The 23,094-nt window shown below is 42.1% G+C and overlaps 1 protein-coding gene across 1 annotated transcript in view; it reads left to right on the forward strand.

The window, feature by feature from the left end:
• XYLT1 (xylosyltransferase 1) overlaps window positions 1-21,983 on the forward strand; it is a 113,196-nt gene extending 91,213 nt beyond the window's left edge. Inside the window, exons 7-12 of the mRNA XM_039360494.1 lie at window positions 2,760-2,976; window positions 5,723-5,899; window positions 6,912-7,174; window positions 8,545-8,740; window positions 14,385-14,718; window positions 16,555-21,983. Coding sequence (XP_039216428.1) covers window positions 2,760-2,976; window positions 5,723-5,899; window positions 6,912-7,174; window positions 8,545-8,740; window positions 14,385-14,718; window positions 16,555-16,877 — 1,510 coding nt within the window. The 3' untranslated portion in view covers window positions 16,878-21,983. The remainder of the gene's footprint in view (window positions 1-2,759; window positions 2,977-5,722; window positions 5,900-6,911; window positions 7,175-8,544; window positions 8,741-14,384; window positions 14,719-16,554) is intronic.
• Window positions 21,984-23,094: the final 1,111 nt, after the last annotated feature.

The following is a 23,094-nucleotide window of genomic DNA, read 5'->3' on the forward strand; positions in this document are numbered from 1 at the left end:
AATCCTCCTGCCCAATCAGACTAAGTTGTCAAGTTGTCACGCCCTTCTTAGTCTGGGACCTCCCAGTTTCATCTTAGTCTTTCGCCCATGAGGACATAATAAGTGCTGCCACAACGGCGGCGTGGGCAACCCAAGCGTCCATTGAAGAAATTTGCAGGGCGGCGACATGGTCTTCGCCTTCACCCTTCATTAGACATTACCGTCTGGACAAATTTGCATCGGCTGAGGCCGCTTTTGGTAGACGTATTTTACAACAAGTAGTCACCCCATCAGGGTGACCGGCCCCAACTGAACCCCACCCGTAGGGACTCGGGAAGCTTTGGTACATTCCATTGGTGGATTCTTCAGTCATCATGCTGGAGAAGGAGCGTTGGCTTACCTGAACGCCTTTTCTCAGCATGATGATGAAGAATCCATGCCCTCCCATCTAGTGGTTAATTAGGTCCGGGTTGGGGGTCTGTTCTTCTTGTGTTTTTTTCTGGATACTTGCTTGAGAGTCATCATGTCGAACTGTTGTCATTGGCTACGCTGTCAATGAAACTGGGAGGTCCCAGACAAAGAGGGGTGTGACCACTTGACAACTTAGTCTGATTGGGCAGGAGGACTGAAATAACCCATTGGTGGATTCTTCATCATCATGCTGAGAAAAGGCGTTCAGGTAAGCCAACGCTCTCTCTGGGTTGTTTTTTGTGCACCATGAATGGACACCAAGCAAACCCTCTGAGATGCTTCCACTTTTTTTGTGGCTGTCTGAAACCAGCATCCGTTAAGAGGACCCTTCCTTTCCACATCACTGGACTCTTTCTCTAAAATTGTGTGAATCCACAATGTCATGCATTTTTAAACACTTCTTAACCTGAAACTTTTCTAAAGCTTTTAACTTCAAGAATGAGAACATTAGGTGAACCTGTGGACTTTTCTTTTTTTGGCCACAGAAATGTCCTTCTTCCTTAAAGTAATGCATGTACTGAACATAATGGGTTCAAAGTAATGTATCCCCCAATGGGCTCCCTTTTCTTCCTCCCCCCCAAAATAAAAATCAATGATACAAACCTTCATCGCTATAAATATTTGATTCTGCATTGAACTGACTCAATAATCTGGAGATTTCTAGAACCTCGGCATTAAAATTGCAAAGCTTTTCCGTTGTCCTTTGTAATTGAAAGGGAAATTAGAGTCTCGTTGAAGGATGCTTTTTTTTAAAAAAAATAACTCGCTTCTTTAAAACTCACTTTTGTTTCCTCAATCTCCTTAATGGGCCAACAGGTTTTGCGTGTCTGCCTTGAGTTGGATTTAATTAGATCCATGATGTGTTTTTTTTTATTACCTGATTTTCTTGGTTTTATAAGTCTGTATAACGATCTGGCTGTTAATTGTTCAAACAGCAGTGTTTCGGAAGTTATTATGATTCGATGCTCAGTCAACCAGCTGTTTAGACTGGATTTGGCTGGATTTGAGCCACCTATTAAATCCTTTCCAAGCACTTGGGATAGGCAGATGATGTTGTCTGATGGTGTGAAAGGTCTTGTCACAGGATGTAAGCTGTTTTGGGTAAAGCTGCCTTTTGCAATTGACTGATATTGAATTTGTCAATGCTGATGATGATCAAATGGTGCTCCAGATCTTTTGGCATTGCACCAAAGTGCTTATTACTATTGGTTGGTATTACTATGGTTGGTCAGCCAGATATTTAAACTGGATCTGGCATTTTCATCAACCATCGAGTCCTTCCCAAAGTAGATGCCGTTGTTCCATACTCTATTATTATTATTACAGTTTGTTGCACGTTCAGTCAGATGTTCAGACTGGATTTGGCAGTTTTATCTATTTACTGAGTCCTTCTCTAGGACCTGGGAGAGGCAGATGTTGTTGTTCGATGGTTTTAAAGTTATCATCGTGGGATGTAAGCTGTTTTATAAAGCTGCCTTTTGCAATTGACCGATGGGGATTTTGTCAACGCCAAAAGTGTTCAAGGGCTGCTCCAGTTGTTTTGGGATTGCACCCCAGGCGCCTATTACAATCGGTACTCTCTGCTTTCTTTTGCCATAGTCATTCTATTTCTTAAAGCTTTTAAAAATTGAGAACATTAGGTGAATCTGTGGCTCTTTCTTTGTAAAATTGTTTATTAAACTTCTGATCCACCCATCTCACTATTAAGCAAAGTTCTTTCTTCTCCGTCTGTTTCATAGCCCAGCCATTCCTATTCACTCATGTTCTTCTTTTTGTTGTTGGTAAGCCATCTTTCCTAGCTTATATCCTTTTTTTTTCCCCACTGGAAACCTGTTTTAAAATGTATTGACACTGCAGTTTAGAAGACTCTCCATTAGTTGAACTTTTCAATCCATGCCTTTAAATTTATTTTTATTTAAACCCTTTTACACGACCGCCTATCTCGCAATGGTGAGTCTGGGCAATGTACACACGTTAAAAAAACACACACACAATTGTACAGCAACAAATGAACATCTGAGGTTACAAGCCTTAACCCAACATTAACCAGCACAAAATAAATTCACAATAACTCTCAAGTGGGTCCATAATTCTCTAGTCAAGAACAAAATTCTACTGCTCAGGGGATTGGCACCATTTGGAGCTGAGAATTTTTTTTTAAAATAAAGAAACAGGAAGGGCACCATCTTGTTCGTTCAAGGAAGCAAAATGTTTTTGGTTGACCCTGGTATGATGGTTTTATCCCTGTTTATCTTATTTCACACGTTTCTTTCTGTTTCTTTCTTTGCTTTTCTTCTTCTGTTGTCCAGATTTATTAGAAAACAAGGCCTGGATAGGTTGTTCCTGGAATGTGATACCCACATGTGGAGACTTGGGGACCGGAAAATTCCAGAAGGAATCACTGTGGATGGCGGTTCCGATTGGTTCCTGATGAACAGGAAGTTTGTCGAATACATCACGTTTTCAACTGACGACCTGGTGACCAAGATGAAACGCTTCTATTCCTTTACTCTGCTCCCTGCTGAGGTGAGTCAGCCTCTCAACAAGAATGCCATCAGCAAGAATCCATGCCCTGAATCACGTCTTCCGATACTGTGGCCATAGTCTTCTTTGAAGCTGTCCGATCTTTTGTTTACAAGTTGTAAACATACTGTAAACGTGATAGTATTGACAGTCAGTAGAAAAAAAAATATATTTCCAGCTCAGGGTTGAACTGTAGGGTCCTTGGTGCTCTCTGAGCTTGGTGGTTTTCTTGCAGACGTTTCATTACCAAACTGAGTGGCCTCATCAGTGCTAGAAGGGAGTAGGGTTTGCAAAGAGGAGGAAGGAGAGAAGGAGGAGGAGGAGAACTGTGGGGTCCTTGGTGCTGTCTGAGCTTGGTGGTTTTCTTGCAGACGTTTCATGACCCAACTAGGTAGAATCGTCAGCTACTACTGATGATGTTACCTAGTTTGGGTCATGAAACGTCTGCAAGAAAGCCTAAGGAGCACAAAGGACCTCTGATTTATTATCCGTTATTGTTTTGACAATCCATGGACCCTTTTGTCTTTGGGAAAGTGTGTGCAGATGTGTTTCTTCCTCCTTCTCTTCTTTCTCTTTCTCTTCTTTCTCCACTTTTTCCTCTCTTCCTTCTCCTCCTCTTTTTCTTCTTCTTATAATAATAATAGTAGTAATAATAATAATAATAATAAGAAGAAGAAGACGAAGTAGTAGTAGTAGTAGTAGTAGTAGTAGTAGTAGTAGTAGTAGTAGTTGGAAGGGACCCTGGAGATCTTCTAGTCCAACCCTCTGCTCAGGCAGGAAACCCTATACCATTTCAGACAAATGGCTATCCAGTCTCTTCTTTAAAACTTCCAATGTTGGAGCGTTCACCACTTCTGGAGGCAGGTGGTTCTTCTTCGTCTCTTCTTTCTCCTCCTTCTCCTCTTCCTCCTTCTCCTCTTCCTCCTTCTACTCCCCAACGTGCAAAGGCCACCGTACCCTATCTGTGGGGCAGCCTGACTGCCCGGGACTTCCAAAACGTTGAAATTTGCAGTGATCTAATTAAAAAAAAAAGGAAAGGAAAGGAAGAGAAAAAGAAAACAGCTTCCCTTCCAGATCAGAGTTCCTGCCTCCCAACAGCAAAGAATGGCGTAAGCGTTTTGGAAATAATTGCAGGAGACAGTTTGTCCTTGGGAAGAAGTGGGGGGGGGGGTGAGTGGCATAATTCAGCATGAGATCATTATAAACATATTAGCGCTTCCAAGGAAAGCAGCCACGGTGTTAGTCGATGTTTTGCTTTTGTTTTATTTTGCAGTTCGGGGGTGTTTTTTTAATCGGGTGTTGGTTTGTTTTTAGAATATTCCTTGAAAAGGATGGTGCTAGCAGACTAGTCTGGCCTGCAGCAAGGCTTGGGGAAACTTAATCCACAGAAGCAAACCTTGAGGGTAGCCGAGGGGAGAGGAAAGGAGCAAAGCACTCAAAGGCGCATCCCTTCTCCATTTTAGCGTCAAGATCCCAAAGCGTATTTCAAACTTCAGGGTTCATTGCTGCTGTAACGCTCCTGAGCTAGAGTGGAATATTTTGTTTTATTTTTCTATTTTTAATATAGGGATTCCACAGTTCGGTTCAATATTTGGGTGTTCATCTTGTCATAGTTTCTCCCCCAAGAGTTAGTTCTTTTTCAAATGCATTGCATCAGTTTGAAAGCCTGATAGATGTCCTCAAACTTAAAGTCAGGGATCTCCAGGCGAGGATAAGTGGGGGCAGGGGGAGTGGACAAAGTCCTTGAGGAGAAGTCAAATGTTTTTAAAACCCAAACAAGTTTGAAAAACTCCGTCTAAGCTTTGCTACTCATCTTCCCTGCACAGTTACAGGTAGTCCTTGAGTTGAAATGGTATAGGGTCTGAAATGGTGTAGGGTTTCCTGCCTGAGCAGGGGGTTGGACTAGATGACCTCCAAGGTCCCTTCCAACTTTATTATTATTCATTGGACATGAACCTCAGTCAACTGAACATTCAAAATTATTATTATTACTATTACTATTATTATTGATCATCGCATAGTCACCCAGATGTTCAGACTGGAGTTGGCATTTTTGTCTACCTATCGAGTCCTTACCCAGGACCTGGGATAGGCAGATGTGGATGTTTGATGGTATTACAGATATCATCGCAGGATGGAAGCAGTTCCTAGTAAGGCTGCCTTTTGCAATTGACTAATGGCGAATTTGTCAATGCCAATGGTGTTCAAGAGGTGCTCCAGTTGTTTTTTGGGAATTGCACCCAAGGCCTCTATTACTATTGGTACCACCCTTGCTTGCCTTTGCCTTAGTCTTTCTATTTCTATTTGTAGGTCTTTGTAGTTTGTTATCTTCTCCAGTTCTTTCTCTTCTATTCTGCTGTCTCCAGGCACTGCCACGTCCACTATCCAGACTTTTTTGTCTTTCTTATCGACAATTGTTAAGTCTGGGGTGTTATGTTGCAGGTGCTTGTCTGTTTGCTATAATAATAATAATAATAATAATAATAATAATAATAATAATAATAATAATAATAATAATAATAATAATAATAATTTATTTATTTATTTACAATCACAATTGAGCCCCAACTTTCTGTTGCTAAACAAGACAGTTAGTTGTTAAGAGTTTTGCCCTATTTTATGACCTTTCTCACTACAGTTCAGTGAACCGCTGCAGCTGTTAAGTTAGAAGCATGATTGTTAAATGAATCTTTCAATTCCCTATAGAATTTACTGTCTAAACTCTCTGGGTTGTTGTTTTTTCCCGCAGTCTTTTTTCCACACCGTCTTGGAAAACAGTCTTCATTGTGACTCCATGGTGGACAACAACCTGCGTATCACAAACTGGAACAGAAAGCTGGGGTGCAAATGTCAGTACAAGAATATTGTGGATTGGTGTGGCTGTTCCCCCAATGATTTTAAGCCATCTGATTTTCACCGGTTCCAGGTGAGTTCCTCCTTCACAGGACTATAAGGGCAGATCTGTCTTCCTTCCTTCCTTCCTTCCTTCCTTCCTTCCTTCCTTCTCTCCTTCCCTCCTGTCAGTCACTCTTCTCCCCTTTCTTCTGCCCTTCCTTCTCTCTTCTTCCTTCTGTCCATCCCCCTTCTCCCTTTCTTTCTCCTCTCCTTTCTTCCTTCCATCCATCCACTTTTTCTCTCTCCTTCTCCCTTCCTTCCTTCCCTCCCATCAATCATCCCCAAATATATACTTTTTATTAAAAAGGTTTTCATCAAAATGAAAACTGAATGAAATTTAAATTGAAAATGAAAATGAAAAGAATAAAGGAAATTCATTCTGGTAGTTTGATGCTGACATTTCAATTGTATTATATCTACTTGGGTGAAATGACAGACCTTGTCCTGAGACCAGATTTCAAATCCATCCTCAGCTGTAGAAGCATTGAGTGACTTAACGCTGTTGCTTAGCCCAAAGATCCTCACAGGGTTATTATGCTTGGAAGATCCTTATATGTATTTCCATGAGGTCTCAAGAGATAAAATATATAAATATAAATAAATGAATCAATACGTCTGGTACATTGAAGGACAGTCTTAATGATGCTTAAAACTAAAATATAGGAGAAAGACGTTAAAATATGATAATGTGAATCAATTCCCAAACAACCCAGAAAACAGTATCTCATTAAACAGGAGTCATTTTTTTCCAAGGTCTATTTGAAATCCAGTGTTGGGGAGAATCAATAAATTTCTTTGGGAAGAGACGAACTTTCCATATAACAGACCAGCTCTGAAGTATTTTCAAGAACTTGATTTGCTAGCATGGAAGAAACAGCTCAGGATTAAGCAACTTGATGTTTTCCAGATGTTTGGGGTTTTAGACTCCCATCAGCTCCCAGGCCAGCTTGGCCAACAGCGAAGGATTTGCACTCTGAAATCAAAGCCTTGAATTCAAGAACTCCGATCTAATTTTTCTTTCTGAAACCTGTTCCTCCCCACAGCAAACGGCAAGACCGACCTTCTTTGCACGCAAGTTTGAGGCGGTCGTCAATCAAGAAGTCATCTCTCAGTTGGATTATTACCTCTATGGTAACTATCCTTCTGGTACACCGGGTCTTCGCTCCTACTGGGAGAATGTGTACGATGAACCAGATGGGATCCACAGCATTAGTGATGTTGCATTGACTCTCTACCACTCTTTTTCCCGTTTGGGCCTGAAGAAAGCAGAAACGTCCTTCCATATGGATGGCAAAAACAGTTGCCGGTAAGATCTAACAATTCTTCCTTTCCTTTTCCTGCAGTTCCAAATCGCCACACCAACTAAGGGTTGCGTCCCTGTTTAGATAGTGTTGAGAAGCTGGGATCTCTAGATGTTGGTGAACTACAAGTCCTAACATCTTCCTTCAAGTATTGCCCATTGGTCCCATCCTAAGCATTGTCGTGATTCCGTGCCAGCCTATGTTCCCAACAGCTGAGTCCGGGGAATCTGAAGAGGTGGAGGAGGCATTTGGAGGGCCATCAGGGTCAGAGGGAGGCTCTGATAAATTACAAGACTCACGGTTTGATGAAGAGCCTGGGCCCTCCAGTCGTGTTCCTGATGAAGCTCAGCTGTGTGGGGAGAATGAGTCAGACTTGGAGGATTCACACTTGATGGACATGATTGATGCTCATAGATGCAGGCAATTAGCTAGAGCAGATCAGCAGCAGTCAATATGACAACTCCAGGGGAGGAGGAGAAAGCATTGAGAAGCCACGCCTTGGGACTGCTTTATAAAAAGGGAAGGTGTGGGCGGTGCTGGTTGCTGGAAGGCAACCATTTGTAAAGAACTTCCAAGGATCATGGTCTGTTTTGTTTTATCAGTGAATTTCTTGTTTAAACTTCTGCTCTGTTTGCTTTTGTAACCAATTATCTGTTAGGAACGTATTCTGTGTTTTTTTGTTTTGAAAAAAAACCTATCAGGACTGTTTTGGAAATAAAAAGAGGTTGGTTTTCCCAGCCTACTGTTTAAGAGGCGTTTGTTCTTGTGATATAACAAGGACGGACGTAGGCTGGGACAGAACAAGCATGACCCCCCCACCACCAACTCTTGAAGGCCAGGTTATTACATGTTCTAGAAGATGGTCCAAGATGCTAGGGATAGAAAATGAGCTGTCCATATTTTCTTCTCCGTTTTGTGTCAAGTGTAGAGTTTTTTGCTTCATTGACTTTTCTCTCCATTAAAGTCCAATCTGTAGGAGTATGTGATATACCAATTTCCATAATCACTTATTGGGAACGGTTTTTGCTAGGGCTGGGTAGAAAAATTCAGCCGGAGGACTTGTTTCCTCTCCCAATCCTTAGGCAGAGAAATGAAAGAGAATGACTTTTGAAAAGAAGAGAGGAGAAATTCCCTGAAATTTAATGACCGTCTGTGATATTCTTGACTTTGCTTGTTCACCAAACATCTGGTCTTCTATTGGTCCTTCATCTCTCTATCAATCCTCTGTGTCCTCCGTATCTCTATCTTGCATTAAACCCAAAGAAAGTTAGCCCAGGAATTTTGCTTTTTCTGATCCTAAAAGTTCTTTCTGCAGCTGATCCTCTGTTTTTCAATTATGGTTTTAATGAATGTCAATCCCTTGTTTTTTCCCCAGATACTATCCAGTGGGGCATCCAGTATCAGTCCATCTCTACTTTCTCGCTGATCATTTTCAGGGCTTCCTCATCAAACATCACACGACCAATTTGGCTGCCAGTAAACTGGAGACCTTAGAAACGTGGGTTATACCTAAGAAGGTGTTCAAGATTGCAAGCCCCCCAAGTGATTTTGGAAGGCTACAGTTCTTGGAGGTATACATTGCTCATCTACATTCTTGGAAGTGAAGATAGTTTGAATTCCTAGTTGAAGTGCCTAGTCATAGGCACAATGGATGTGTGTGTATGTGTGTGTTATATATACATACATATGTATATATACACACATATACAATATGTGTGTATGTGTGTGTGTGTGTATACACAAACACACATATACACACACATGCTGCCAAGTCTAGCTAGCTAGTTATTTAATCTGTTATTCAATTCATATGGCTGTCCACCTGCAACAAGTGACTCTGGGCAACAAACAATTATAAAATCAATCAAAACCAACTTGCTTTGCATTCCTATTGATTCGAAACAGAGCAACATACACAGTACACATTGACAAGTAGCCATGTGTGTGAGAGAGCTACTGTATATCCCTGTTGAATTTTGCATGGTTGTGATGAACAAAATACAGCCTTCCTTTTTAAAGCTAGCTAGTTTAGTGACTAGGAACCCCAGTGCACAGAGCAGTGTTGGAGGCACCTAGAAAGAGAACATTTTGTAAATTTGTACAGTATTTATGTGTGTGTCTTGCAGAACAGCTTCATTCCATATACTCGAAATTCCAATTTCCCAGTTACTTGTAATTTAATGAAAGATCACATATCCCTCATGAGGCTAGTCTATCTCATTTGTTCTTTCATTTATCCACACCCACAAAAATATGTACATTTCTAATCACAGTCGGTCCCAAAATACACATTTCAACATGTATGGGTTTTTCTTTTCTCTCAAAATAACAGCTGCTAAGTTGAGTCATTGGGATGCCTTTTTTTTCAAATGGGGTTGAAAAGAGCAATCCATCAATCTGTTAAGCTTTTGTTTCATGTCTGGATTGGGTGAAATCTGGATTGACTTTGGAAATCGGTTTTAAAAAACCAGCTCCTTGTGCATTCTTAGATTCACATCTTATGGGTTATTGATTTCTTCCACCTGGGGCAAAGGACATTAAAAAGTCCACCTATCTTCCGGTGTCCAGGCTGAGAAAAACTGCAGTAGGGTGTAGCATGTTGGGTTGACTTGAAAATACGGCGATGATGATGATGATGATGATATGGATACTCTCACAACAATGGTCTCAGAAGAGACTTATTGTTTGCTAATGGTTGCTGGAGAGGCCAATTATCCTGGTTTGGGGCATATTACCCAGTCAATGACTAACCTGGTCTCTTTAAACCACTCACCAGAATGCCAAAGACTCATAAGATGGACCTGTAGCTGAAAGCTTCTTCCATTGTTCTTCCCAACAGCTGGTATTTAAGGGTCAGTTTAAGATGTAGTAAACAGACATTAAGACTAAGAGTCGCTGATAACCTAACTGAAGAACAGTTGCAAGAATTGGGTATGTCTATTTTAATGAAGAGAAGGACAAGGGGGGACATGATAGCAGTCTTCCAATATCTCAGGGGTTGCCACAAAGAAGAGGGAGTCAAGCTATTTTCCAAAACACCTGAAGGCAGGACAAGAAGCAATGGATAAAAACTAGTCAAGGAGAGAAGCAACCTAGAACTAAGGAGAAATTTCCTGACAGTCAGAACCATTAAGCAGTGGAACGGCTTGCCTTCATAAGTTGTGGGTGCTCCATCACTGGAGGGTTTTAAGAAGAGACTGGACAGCCACTTGTCTGGAATGGTATAGGATCTCCTGCTGGAGCAGAGGGCTGGACTAGAAGACCTCCAAGGTCTCTTCCAACTATTTCTGATTCAGTCCCTTTTCAGAGTCTCCTTGAAGTCTCAAGTCCTGATGAAATTCCTGGATACCCCTTTGCTGTTTTTTTGGTATCACTATGAAAATTCTTTGCTACAGTTTTCGTCCAAGATATATTCTCAATTTCTCAGTCTAAGGTGCCGCCATTCAATATCTCCCAGCCAAGTACTAACCAGCCCTGTCTCCGCTTAGTTTTTCCAAGATCAGCCAAGGTCAGGCAGCTGCTGCCTGCAGTTGAGACAGATCCTTCTCAACCCGGCAATTAATTTTGACACGTAATAATGATACTAGAGAACCACCGTAGTAGAATAAGAACATTCCTTTTGCTTGTATTAAATCATCCTCCCGTCCAAAGCCTAAACCGTTTCCCAGAATGAGCAGCAGGAAGAATCTGAAAAATTCCCAAGTACAAACAAGATAGTTAAAATACGTTGCCCTGTGGATTAGGAGGCAGAAAATAGTATCAAGATGAGTAGGCACTGAGTTCCTGGTCCTCTGAATTTATCTCTCTCTCTCTTTTTTTTTTTTTTAAAAAAACTATCTAAATTGGTAGCCATCTCTCCTTGGCTGTGGTGGCCCATGTCATCCAAGGCATTGGGGTTTTGAGGTCAGCGAGGTAGGATAGACACCCTTGTTCTTCAGATCTGATATTCTTTGAACGTTTGCTAAATGGCAATTTGTGTTGGTCATGGAGATGATAGGTTGCAACTTGTGGTTGAGCATCCCGCTGAAGGCTTTTTTGTGCCCTGTCTGCAAGTGGCCCTTTGTGTCTTTTGCACAAAGGTGGTTGCATTTTTGCACTTTTCTCTCGTCGAAAGAAGAGAGAGCAGGAAGGGGCAGGAAAAATAACCTCCTAAGATTATAGGGACCTTCGTATTCCAAAACGTTTGATATAAAATTAGCCTCCCCAGCCAGAAATAACTCCCTGCAATTAGAAAGCTCACAACTGGGTAGGAGAAAGTTTTCTAGGTTTAAAATGAAGCTATCCTTTGCTCTGAAGACACAACTAAGTAAAGTTTCAGGATTGTGAGAGTTGGTGGATTTGAGAATATATATATCCCTAAGTTTTGGAAAAGTTTCAAAGTTTTGGCTTTAATCAGATATTCATCATTCTGTGATTACACATTCTCTACACACTTTTCCCTACAGATGACCCAAAGGGCTCATCGTAGATTCATATTAATATTAAATTAAAAAAAATAATTCATATGTTGCATTAAATTGATCTTAGAACAGGGTTTCCCAGTCTTGACAGCTTTAAGACACGTGGACTTCGAGACACATGGCTTTGCTGGGGAATTCTGGGAATTGAAGTCCACAAATATTTAAATAGCCAAGGTTGGGAAACCATGTATTAGAATAATCTAATAATCTAGGACAGTAAGATACGTGTATTTCAACTGCCAGAATTCCCCAGCCTGTACATCTAGGATTCAGGATTTCTCCAGCAGGATGGCTGTAGAGTCCAAATGGATGGGTTCTATTCCATGGATCTAATTCTAGGATCTAGGATTAACAGTGATTAGGATTCAGGAATGTACACAGGTACATGCAAGGTGGTGTCCATATCATGCAATGGTAGGGCTTTAATCATGTGGCCCTTGCAGCTATCTTGATTTAAAAAAAATAAAGTTTTTATTTTTCCATTTATTCAACATACAGAATACAATTTATAAGATAAAATAAATTCCTAACCATTGGTACCGCTTGCCCATTCCCCCCAGGCTGCGTCCACCCTCTCTAATACCTTCCCTACTTCCCTCCTCTTTCTCTCCTCCCTTCCTACTCTCTTCCCCTCCCCTTCTCCTCACCAGCCATCTTGATTTTTTTGACCTGTGTCCAGATATTACTTTTGGATTGCTAGTTAATATTATTTCACCTCTCTCCTTCACTTTAAAAGAAATCCTGTTCTTTTTCTTCTGTCTGATTAATATTTGCTAGTTGAAACGTAGAAACATATTCAAGTGTCTACTTCATTAGAAGAAACATCTAATGCTTGATGCTAATTAATTAAAATGGCATTGTTAGGGTGTATATCGGCCTGGAAATTATTCATACATTGCAAATAAGAAAAAGCATTGGTCCAAAAGCTGAAGGCAATCTTTTAAAAACTCAAGGAACAGCCATAATCTTTAATGAAACATTTCGCTTAACGCAATCTTGAAAGTTCTTGCGTTAGTAAATTTGTCCTTTTCCCTCTGGAATTATGCTTTAAAGGGCTGAAATTGTATATTGAAGCTTTTTTTTTTTTAAAGTGTTTGGCTTCTTCCTGGAATAATTGTAAAAGGCCAGAAGAAACAGCATTATTAATCTTGAGTTGGTATTAGAAAGTTCGATATTTAAATATCACTTGCTTTTATATTCAGGAGAGGTGAAGTCACCTAATGCATGTTGATTAAATCAGATCAATAGTTAGCCCTGGTCAACTTTTAATGAATTTGGGTAGAGTTTGCTCTTTTTTAAAATAGTATGTCATCTGCCTCTTATAAATAAACCATTTATTGATGTGTTATTTAGACTAGTGCTACGTTGCTGTGAAGTTATGGGTCTAGGAATGGGTTCTAGAGTCCCTTATGGGCTCTACCTGGGTGACTTTGGAACAACCCAACAATCTCCCATAGTTGTTATTGTAGAGAAAATAGGTATTTCTCTGCGTGTTGCCTTGAATTTTTCTAACAACCAGTTGGGGAATGAGCCCTTGTTTGGTGTGTGGAACCACTATTATTGTTGAAGTTGGATATCTAATCAACCAAGAACCAGAATAATTGGCCTTCCCAGCAAACATCTGGCACATGGTAAGTTTCCAATAAAGGGAAATATATGTAGAAAACAAAAAAATATATGTAAGAAAACAACCAAGCTCAGAGAGCACCGAGAACTCCACATTGTAAGTTTCTTCTAGGGCTATTTTTGTGAAAGTGTCCATGACAACAACAACAACATCATCGCCATATATGTAGGATTGAAATGAGGGGTCCTTGGTGCTCTCTGAGCTTGGCTGTTTTTTATGTTTGTTTTGTTTTGTTTTGCAGACATTTCATTACCCAACTTGGTAACGTCATCAGTAGTAGAAGGGAATGGGGTTTGTCCTCTGTCTCCCTTCTAGCACTCGATGAGGTTTCCGAGTTCAATCATGAAATGTCTGTAAGAAAACAACCAAGCTCAGAGAGCACCGAGGACTCCACATTGTAAGTTTCTTCTAGGGCTATTTTTGTGAAAGTGTCCATGACAACAACAACAACATCATCGCCATCACGGTATTTTCAAATCGAGCCAATATGCTACACTCTAATGCAGGGTTTCTCAACCTGGACACCTGCCTGGAAAATGAGTGGACTTCAACACCCAGAATTCCCCAGCCATTTATCGTTCTGGAGGTATCAATGAAGGCTGAATGTTTCTCAAAAGATATGCCAGATGTGCAACCTCTTCCTTAACAATAGAGATAATATCACAGATTTTCAGTGGCTGAGAGTTTGAGGTCAACCTTTCATCTCAAATAGCCAAATAAAAATCCAGGATTACTTTCATTTCTGAAAAACTTGCTGGTTTATTGAATACATGGCATAATATAAGCGAAGGAAAGCTAACTTTAAAATCCCAAGGCATCTAACTGTAGCATACAACAATGACATTCCCAGGTCAACCCCCCAGATGTCTACCTATCTCATGTGAACAAATTCTCTTTGTTATGAGAGCTATCTGCTATCTTCTTCACACCTGCTAGAATGTCCTTGAAAGGTTTCCAGACAATCTTCTCTCAGCAAACTTGCGAAGAACTGGAAACGTTTAATTTCTCTAACTAACCCAGTCAAAAGCATCATTTCCCCCCACCACACACACACAAACACTTTACTGTAATGGCAAGATGAAAAGCTGCCAAACGTTCACTCTTGACAATCACTTCCTGTTCTTTTAGGTTGGAACAGATTGGGATGCGAAAGAGAGGATATTCCGCAATTTTGGAGGTCTTATTTCCCCAACGGATGAGCCGGTGGGCATGCAGAAGTGGGCGAAAGGTCCCAACGTCACTGTGACAGTGATCTGGGTGGACCCCATCAACGTCATCGCTGCCACCTACGATATCCTGATCGACTCCAATGCTGAGTTCACACATTATAAACCGCCTCTGAATTTACCCCTCCGGCCTGGAGTCTGGACGGTTAAAATCCTACATCATTGGGTCCCTGTGGCAGAAACCAAATTCTTGGTCTCTCCTCTGACATTTTTGAACAAGCAAGCCATCCGACAAGGTAAGCATTTCCCCCCCCCCCAAAAAAAAAAATTAGAAAGCAAATGAAACCACTTGGAGCAAAATCAGAATATTGAACCCACTGCAGAAGAAGTTCAGTTGACTTTGTCTCAACTGGAAAGGCAGAGGGTTTTTTTTCAGCTTTCCTGTTGATATCAAGGACTTGAATAATAGTCACAGAAGTTTATTTTATTTATCTCCAGAGAGGTCATGTCACAACAATGAAGCAAAGCTTTATAGGTAGTCCTTGACTTACAGCCAATTGGGACTGTCAGGAACAGTGGAACAACTTGCCTCCAGAAGTTGTGGGTGCTCCCATCAATTGGAGGGATTCCAAGAAGAGATTGGACAATCACTTGTCTGGAATCGTATAGGGGGGGTTGGACTAGAAGACCTCCAAGTTCCCTCCCAACTTTGTTATTCTGACAAGGATATTTCACGCTGTTGGTCTTCCAATTTGGCCATCTCTAAATCTCCCTTATGAAGACAACTGTCCCACCCTTTCAACGACAGCGCTCGCTTCCTGGGCAGATCACCCCTGAGATGACTTTGGCCCCAGTCAGTTGCTAAGCCTGTCAATCGAGGTTTACAAAGCACCCTGGCTGGGTTCCCGACTGCTCTTAACTATACCCCAAACCGACCACATGATAGCTGAGCGGGGTGGATAAAACCAGCCACGGAACAGCTTTGGAGCTGGTGGGCAAGCTGGTAGATGGAGATGAGCACTGTGCCTTAAGAGTCAAGACACAACTGGAAAAGGGAAACCTTTACCTTTAATATACTTTCCAGAAAGGAAGATCTCTTTTTTTCCCCTGTAATAACTGCACATCTTTAAAAGGACTGGGTTGTTTTAGCTTCGGCTGAGAAGAAAGTAACTCTCCGTTTTGCCCTTCCTGTTGTGTCTGCGGGGTGTGATCCAAAGGTTAAGAAAGTAGCTGTGGTGGTGGGTTTGAAGTTCTGCTCCTTTGCGATGTGGGTCACGCATCTTGACTTTTTCGACTGCCCCCTGCAGATCCCCTTGTGATCTTCTCTCGGCAGGCTCCTTTTTTGGGAATGAATGCAGCGGGTTTGGCTGCTCAGAAAAGCTCAGCGGACAGCAACTATTTGCCTCCATGTCTTCAGCTCAGCTTGTGGCTTGGGACTTCCACCCAAGCTTAGGGACGAGTTACATGCCAAAGTTAAAATTTACAGGAAATTGCATGCAAGGCAGGATTTGACAAATTATATCCCAGAAGCGGTCATTAGCGGTGGGGGAAGCAAACCCCCCCCAGCACATATTTAATAGATGATGACCTTGAAATAATTGGGGTGCTCCGTGTTTGAAACTTTAATCAAGCTTTAGTTAGATGGCTCGAAATGAAGAGCTCACACAGTCTGGGCAAGACGAGACTGTGCAAGTTGCAGCGGATTGCAGAAATGTTGACTTTCCTGAAAATTGGAGCTGGCTATTAGAGGGACAAAGCAACCTGGCATGAATTGTAGACAAGCCATGATGTCATTCCTGGCCTGCAACCCTCTCTAGATGATAGCCTGGCTTTCAAAGCAAAGGTGGAACCTTCTGCGAATTTGCTTCTAGAGATGATCTCTATGTCTTAAATCAGGGCTCTCCAAAGGTGGCAGCTTTAAGACCTGTGGACTTCAACTCCCAGAATTCATCGCTGGCACTTGAAGTGCACGAGCCTTAAAGTTCCCAAATTTGGAGAGCCCTGTCTTAAATCAAAATCTCTCTCAGCAGCAAGAGATGAACCCAAGAACTAACCTGGTTTGACTCCTTAGCTTCGTTATTCTGTAGCTAGATTTTTTTTTTAACCAAAATATTTCTCTCTTGCCTTTATAGAAGAAGCCGCCAAGCTGCACAGTGGACCTCCGAAGAACTCCTACATGGAGCAGAGCTTCCAAGGGCTCAACCCTGTGCTAAACATCCCAGTCAGCGCTGGCCAGGTGGAGCAGTTGAAAAAGAATGCCCTGTTGACTGGCAGCAAGCTGGAGAGCTGGGTGGACAGTTTGGTGGGAAGCACGTGGTCAGCGGTTGACGTCTGCACTACAGGCCCAACCTCCTGTCCTGTCGTGCAGGCTTGCAGCCAGACCTCCTGGAGTTCCCTCAGCCCGGACCCAAAGTCCGAACTGGGCCCCGTGAGACCGGATGGACGCTTGAGGTAGCACCTGGTGCCCCTTCCGCTGGCTTTCCAAGGGAATGTGAGCATTCGGCTCTCGTGGTACTCTTCAGAGGGGGTTGGTACAAGGGGCAGGCGCACTGATGGAAGGGTCTTTAGGAAAACCTACGAATCCATGTTCAAGACGAGGCTGAAAATCCCAGCCTCCTTTTTACGGACCAGTTTTCCCATCTCAAGGATTGTGGAAGTCGGGGAAGAGGCAGGAAAGGAGAAACCCGTTGTAGGAAACAGCTGGTGTTTCTAAAGGCAGGGGCAGCATACTTTCATCTCCGATCAGAACGAAGTTACTTCTCCAAAAAGTCTCCAACGTGTTCTATCCCAGACATGGGTTTTTTTTTCAGAGTTTCCTGAAAGCAGAGCTGCTCAGTCACAAATGTGAAAATTGCTCTTTTTTCCACCCCCCAGCGGTCCTCATTTTTCAAACCATCCCCTTTGACATCTCCCACAAGCATTGACATCATTACTCCAGCTAGCCAAGCCTGCAAGGTGATTGTACTCAATCAACAGATATGTGGTCTTAACGTCACTCTCTCATGCTTACAGAGATTCGGGGTTTGGTCCTCCAGAAGAGCTAATGATCACTCAAGACTTCTCTTCGCTAGACCGGGGTGTGTGCGTGTGTGTGTGTGGGTCTCCAACCTTTGCAACTTTAAGATTGTGGACTTCAACTCCTAGAATTCCTCAGCTGGTTGAGGAATTCTGGGAGTTGTAGTCCACAAGTCTTAAAATGGCCACGTTTCGAGACCCCCCTGCTCCTGATTACTATCCAAGATGGTCTGTTTTCCAAACAGGGCTAGCTAGGGAGTCAGCTCAAAGGACAAAGTCACTTGAGGATATAAAAACTCCTGTGTTGAATTTTGCACATCCCCAGATCAGGCTGGAAAGTAGTTTTACAGAAATCCCTCAAAAAAAATCCCTTTGTCTAGGGATTTTTGTGTGTCTAGTGTATATATTAGACTAGACACCACTAGATTGTCTAGTCACTAGACTGTTGCAACCGAAATCTCAGTATTGCCTTCTATTTGAGGGGGAAGGGGGTGGCTCAGACAGCAACAGATAACTATCCCCTCCGTTCTAATCATCATTATTCATGGGCTATGCTCAAAGAGCTGGGTTCAACATCCTTAACCAGGTTAGATGAAGTAATTCCAATTCATAACTTGCTAAGCTTGTGGGCTTTCAACTTGGCTAATATTGGCTTAGCGGTGGTGGGTATCCAACCTGTTTTGTTAGCTTGTGGTTCCATCTTTTGCCAACAGCTAGAAAGGGATTGATTCAAGAAGCAGGTTTAATTCTGTTGTGTGAACATAGCCAAAGGAAAACTAGATGAGATGGCACAAGCCCAACCCAACTTCATTCTGCAGTGCACTGGAAGAACGAGTCATATGATCAGGCTGGAGAGAAACATCTCTTTGGCACATACAGACTCACATACCCACACAAACACTAGTGCTTAGTCTTGATCTATTATGCAGTGCCCCATAAAGAAAGGAGAAAGTGCTTTTTAAAAAGTTCAGATGGGAAAACTGACAGCAGGGAGTAACTGCCTTCTGCTCTTACATAGCATTCCATTTAACGGAGAAAAATGGAAAAGGCGTTTTTAAGACTTCTCCTATTAACAAGACGAAGGAGGAGCATCCATTTTAATCCAGTTTTGTATTTTGTTTTATTTTTTTAACTCTTTGCAGCCTCTGAGTCCTGTTTTAGTTTTGGAAGCTGTGAGATTTTAAGGCCAAAGGTGCAAAAAAAGCCAAATTTTATTCCTAATTAAATGACCTGTATTTAATGATTTTAGCCTAAATTGCACTCAGACAACAGAAGGACAGAGGTTTCTGCGCAGAGACACCAATACTTGAGCAAGGGACTGGACTATAAGACCTCCCAGGTCCCTTCCAACTCTTTTTATTCTGTTACTTTGGATCTTCAGTTCGTATACCCACCGATATATCCCCTGATTCTGGAATCCAATCTTATCATTTTAAGAAAAAGCTGGCTTTCTCCTTTTTTGGCCCTTCCCTTATTTTCACATCCAGCTCGCATTTAAAGACCACGAGAAGAGCAGAAGGGCTGGAAAGATAACCAGGAGCAACAACAAAAACAACATAAGTCTGGTTTTCCCTTTTAAAGTGAGCCCTGTGGAGTCCAACCTGAAATTGGGAAGACTGACTCGTGAATTCCTGCCTCTCCGTGTCCCCGTTTCCCCCCCCCCTTGGTTTAAAGCTACGAGAGTTTGCTTTGGACTTTTGAAATTGAGAGTGTCAGCTGTGCTGGCGTAAAGGCAGAGCATTAAATATTTAACTGGCACAAAGGAAAGTAGACAATGATGTTACGTATTTATTTGTGTTTTTAGTCGAGGACTAACCGTTAGGGCACTGCTTACTCAGCTCCTTGCTAACTAACGCTGCCTTTATTAAGGGAGGGCCTTTACAACGAAAGAAAATTGTCTTTTTTTTCCCCCTTTCCTTTCCGTTACCTTGATTTTTGGTTTTATTTGGCTTCTGCCCCCCCCCTCCCCATACTGACAACCGTAATTAGATGGGAGGCTCCCTAATGTTGTAATGACAAGCCTGCAGTTAGTCCTCGACTTACGACAGTCCATTTAGCGCCTTTTCAAAGTTACAACGGTAACTGAAAAAAGTGGCTTACGGACGTTCTTTTTTTTTCATATGACCGTCGTAGCATCCCTGTGGTCATGGGATCAAAATTTGGAGGTTGGCCAACTGGCCTGCATTGATGATGATTGCGATGTCCTTTGGGGACTTTCTGACAAGCAAAGCCAGCTTCACTCAACAGCTGTGTTCTAACTTAACAACTGCAGTGATTCATGTAACGGTGGTGGCAAGACAGGTTGTAAAATGGGGCAAAACAACTGTTTCACCTAGCAACAGAAATTTGGGGCTTAGTTACAGTTGTAAGTCAAGGAGTACCTACCTGTACAGTCAGAGATTTTAGGAATTATGCTCCTTGCCTTCAGGAGAGTGCCAAGACTGGAGATATTTTATTCAAGGTTCAGGTGGCTCCAAGTGAGAAGACAACTATCCCATCAGAAGCCCTCCGTCCAAATGTATCACTTCATAGGGGCATCTCTATCCTAAAGAGCTTCCAGGTGGTATCTCCCATCTGTCCATTCAGCCATCCACCTCTGTCCCCAGACATGTCCTAGGACAGGGGTCCCCAAACCCCAGTCCGTGGGCCAGTACCGCAGCATGCCAGCAACCGGTCCACACAAACAAACAAAGCCCCATCTGTGGGATGCAGGCAGCACACAAAACCACACACCCTCTGGTCCATGGAAAAACCTCTCTCCACAGAACCGGTTCCTGGTGCCCAAAAGGTCCATGTTTGAAGACCCCTGTCCTAGACCAATCCTGGCTGACTGGAGAATTCTGAGAACTGAAGCCCACCTATCTGGAGAGTGTAGAAGTTGGGGTATATGATTGGAACTGTTTTCAGGAAAAGGATCTGCTTCAGACATGAGCGAAGAAGAAGCTCAACTTATGTCACCACCATCTGGAACAGGGGTCTTCAAACTTGGCCCTTTGATGACTTGTGGACTTCAACTCCCAGAATTCCTCAGCCAGCATGCCCGGCTGAGGAATTCTGGGAGTTGAAGTCCACAAGTCATCAAAAGGGCCAAGTTTGAAGACCCCTGATCTAGAACCTGCCTTGCACAAGGTTCCTCATGAGATTACGCGCCAGAAAGATGGTGTGGATCATACATTCCTTTCCAGACCTGAAATCTAAGAAACTCTTCTGTACAATATGGGTCTGCTCTACTCCAGTCAGTGCCTTCCAGATATGCCTTCTCAGTCAAGCTGGGAAGTCACAGACCTAAATATCCAGAGGACACACCAACTACTCAAGACAGCTTGTCCTCTGCAAATACACAAGCTTTTTTTTTTTTTTTTGGAAAAGAGAAAGGAAACCGGACCTTCAGATAGAATTGACCTATAGTTCTAGCATGGCCAATAACCAGGGAAGAGGGGAAGGGTCATCTACCCACATCTGATGGCCCCAGTTTTGGTCCCACTGACTTTCTGCTTTCCTATCTTCCAGGGTTTTGGAATCGATTGTGCAAACCCAGTAACCCTAGACGAGGGATATCCAACTTTGGCCATTATAAGACTTGTGGACTTCAACTTCATGCCGGCTGGGGACTTCTGGGAGTTGAAGTTCACAGGTCTTAAAAGTTGCCAAGTTTGGACACCTCTGGCCTAGATGGCTTGTGAAGGCTGCGTCAAGAAGCCAGGAGTCCCACTGGCGGATGCGATTTGTCCCTTAAGGTTTCTTTGGTCCAGCACAAGTTTTGACCTATCTAAATCTTGAGTCAGAAGCTCTTTTGATCTCCTTGCCATTCCCCAGTCACAAGGGGAGCCAAAGGATTGAGATTTAGCCAAGTGGAAAATATCCGATAACAGCAGGACACATGAAATAGGAAATAATTGTTTCAAGGTCATCATCTATTAAGCATTATTATTTTTTTCAAAACCCAGCCATTGGAAGCAATTGAGTAGCTAAAGCTCGCGAGCAAAGTAGTTGCTGTCAATGGGGGCCAATATGGGGGGGGGGAGTGACAACTACTAGAGTCCTCCAAATGGTTTGGATAGTAGTTTCCATTTTAGTGGTACAGTCTTAGAAAGGGAGGCATGCCCCCAATTTCCCATGCCGACTGATTTCAGTATGTTCTGGTTTTTATCATTTCTGTCTGTCTGTCTGTCTGTCTTCTTTTGCTCAAGGGTGCTACCAAAGGTACTACCTCACTGATAATTAAAAAAAAAATTACGTTTGTTTGAGGAACAGAAAACCAGAAGGGAGGAAAATGGGGTTTTAAAAAAAAAAATCTCTTTTGAGTTGAATGTACAATCTATGCAAATTTTCTCTCTCTCTTTCTCTCTCTCCTCTCTCTTTTTCTCTATTTTGGTAATAAATAAAAGTAGAAGATGGGGAAAGGAAAAAAAAACTTCTCTAAGTATTAGATTTGTAAAACCTTGCCAAATAAACAGCAAGATATACTGTACAGTCGTCTCTGATAACAGAGCACTTTCATATCCGGCGCAATTCGTTGTGCTCCCTTTGTATATTATAAAAAAAATAATACTAACGGCTCGTTCTTTGATTCCGTTTGTGATTAAGGAAATATATATATATATATATAGATATAAATATATATATCACCTTTGATGGATTTTAAAAACAAAACATACAAAAAAAATAGAGGTTCTGTCCCTTGTCAAAACTAGCAGCTTCAATTTTGCTGGGAATATGCTGGATACGTGCTCCATCGATCCGTAAGTTGCCATTAAGAACAGCGGAAGCCTGTTAATCGGCTTTATTTTTTTTTATTATTTTTTTTGAAAGTTTTTGAGACTTAGGCTGTTGGTTGACAGATTTCCCTATGGGAATCCTTATTTCCAACTCGGTATTCATGCTGTGGCATCCAATGAATTGCTCTTTTTTTAAAAAGAAGCCTTAAAGGTCCTTCATCGGTTTCGGTTTTATTTTTTTTTAAATGTGGCCTTAAAAAAACAAAATAAATAATGATCGTGTTTGGAGGTTTTAGCTGTTGTATGTTCTTTCTTTCTGGACAATTGTCAACGTATTAAAGCAAAAAAAGGAAAAAAACCCACTTTCAAACTGTTGTGGTCGTCTTCTTTTCTTCTTCTTCTCCTTCTTCTTCTTCTTCTTCTCCTCCTCCTCCTCCTCCTTCTCCTTCTTCTTCTTCCGTTCCTGCATAATTACCATGTCCAACACATAGTATTTAGATTCCAATAGTCCTCGATTTACAATGGTTTATTTAGTGACCATTCAAAGTTACCCTGTCGCTGAAGAAAGTGACCCATGACTGTTTTTCACACTTACAACAGTTGCAGCATCCCCAGGGTCACTTGATGCTTGGCAACTGGTTCCTACTTATGACGGTTGCAGCGTCCTGGGTGTGTGTGTGATGTGATCCCCTTTTGTGACCATGTGACCTGCAAAGTCAGCGAGGAAGCCAGGTGTCATGGTTTCGACAGAGGAAACTCTTCAAAGAACTTTGAGGCATTGTTTACCTTAAAGAATCTTTATTGGAGTAGCAGAGCTTCAGCACTAACACAGTCGAAGCCAAAAACTGAGTTCCCCTCCCCTGAGCACATAGTATCAAAAGCAGAATTTTCCAAAGCGCCTGAGGGCAGGACAAGAAGCAACGGATGGAAACTAATCAA

This window comes from Crotalus tigris, unplaced genomic scaffold (assembly GCF_016545835.1).
Source record: "Crotalus tigris isolate CLP2741 ecotype Arizona unplaced genomic scaffold, ASM1654583v1 scf7180000019173.45859301935:6455823, whole genome shotgun sequence".
In the NCBI taxonomy this organism is placed as follows: domain Eukaryota; kingdom Metazoa; phylum Chordata; class Lepidosauria; order Squamata; family Viperidae; genus Crotalus; species Crotalus tigris.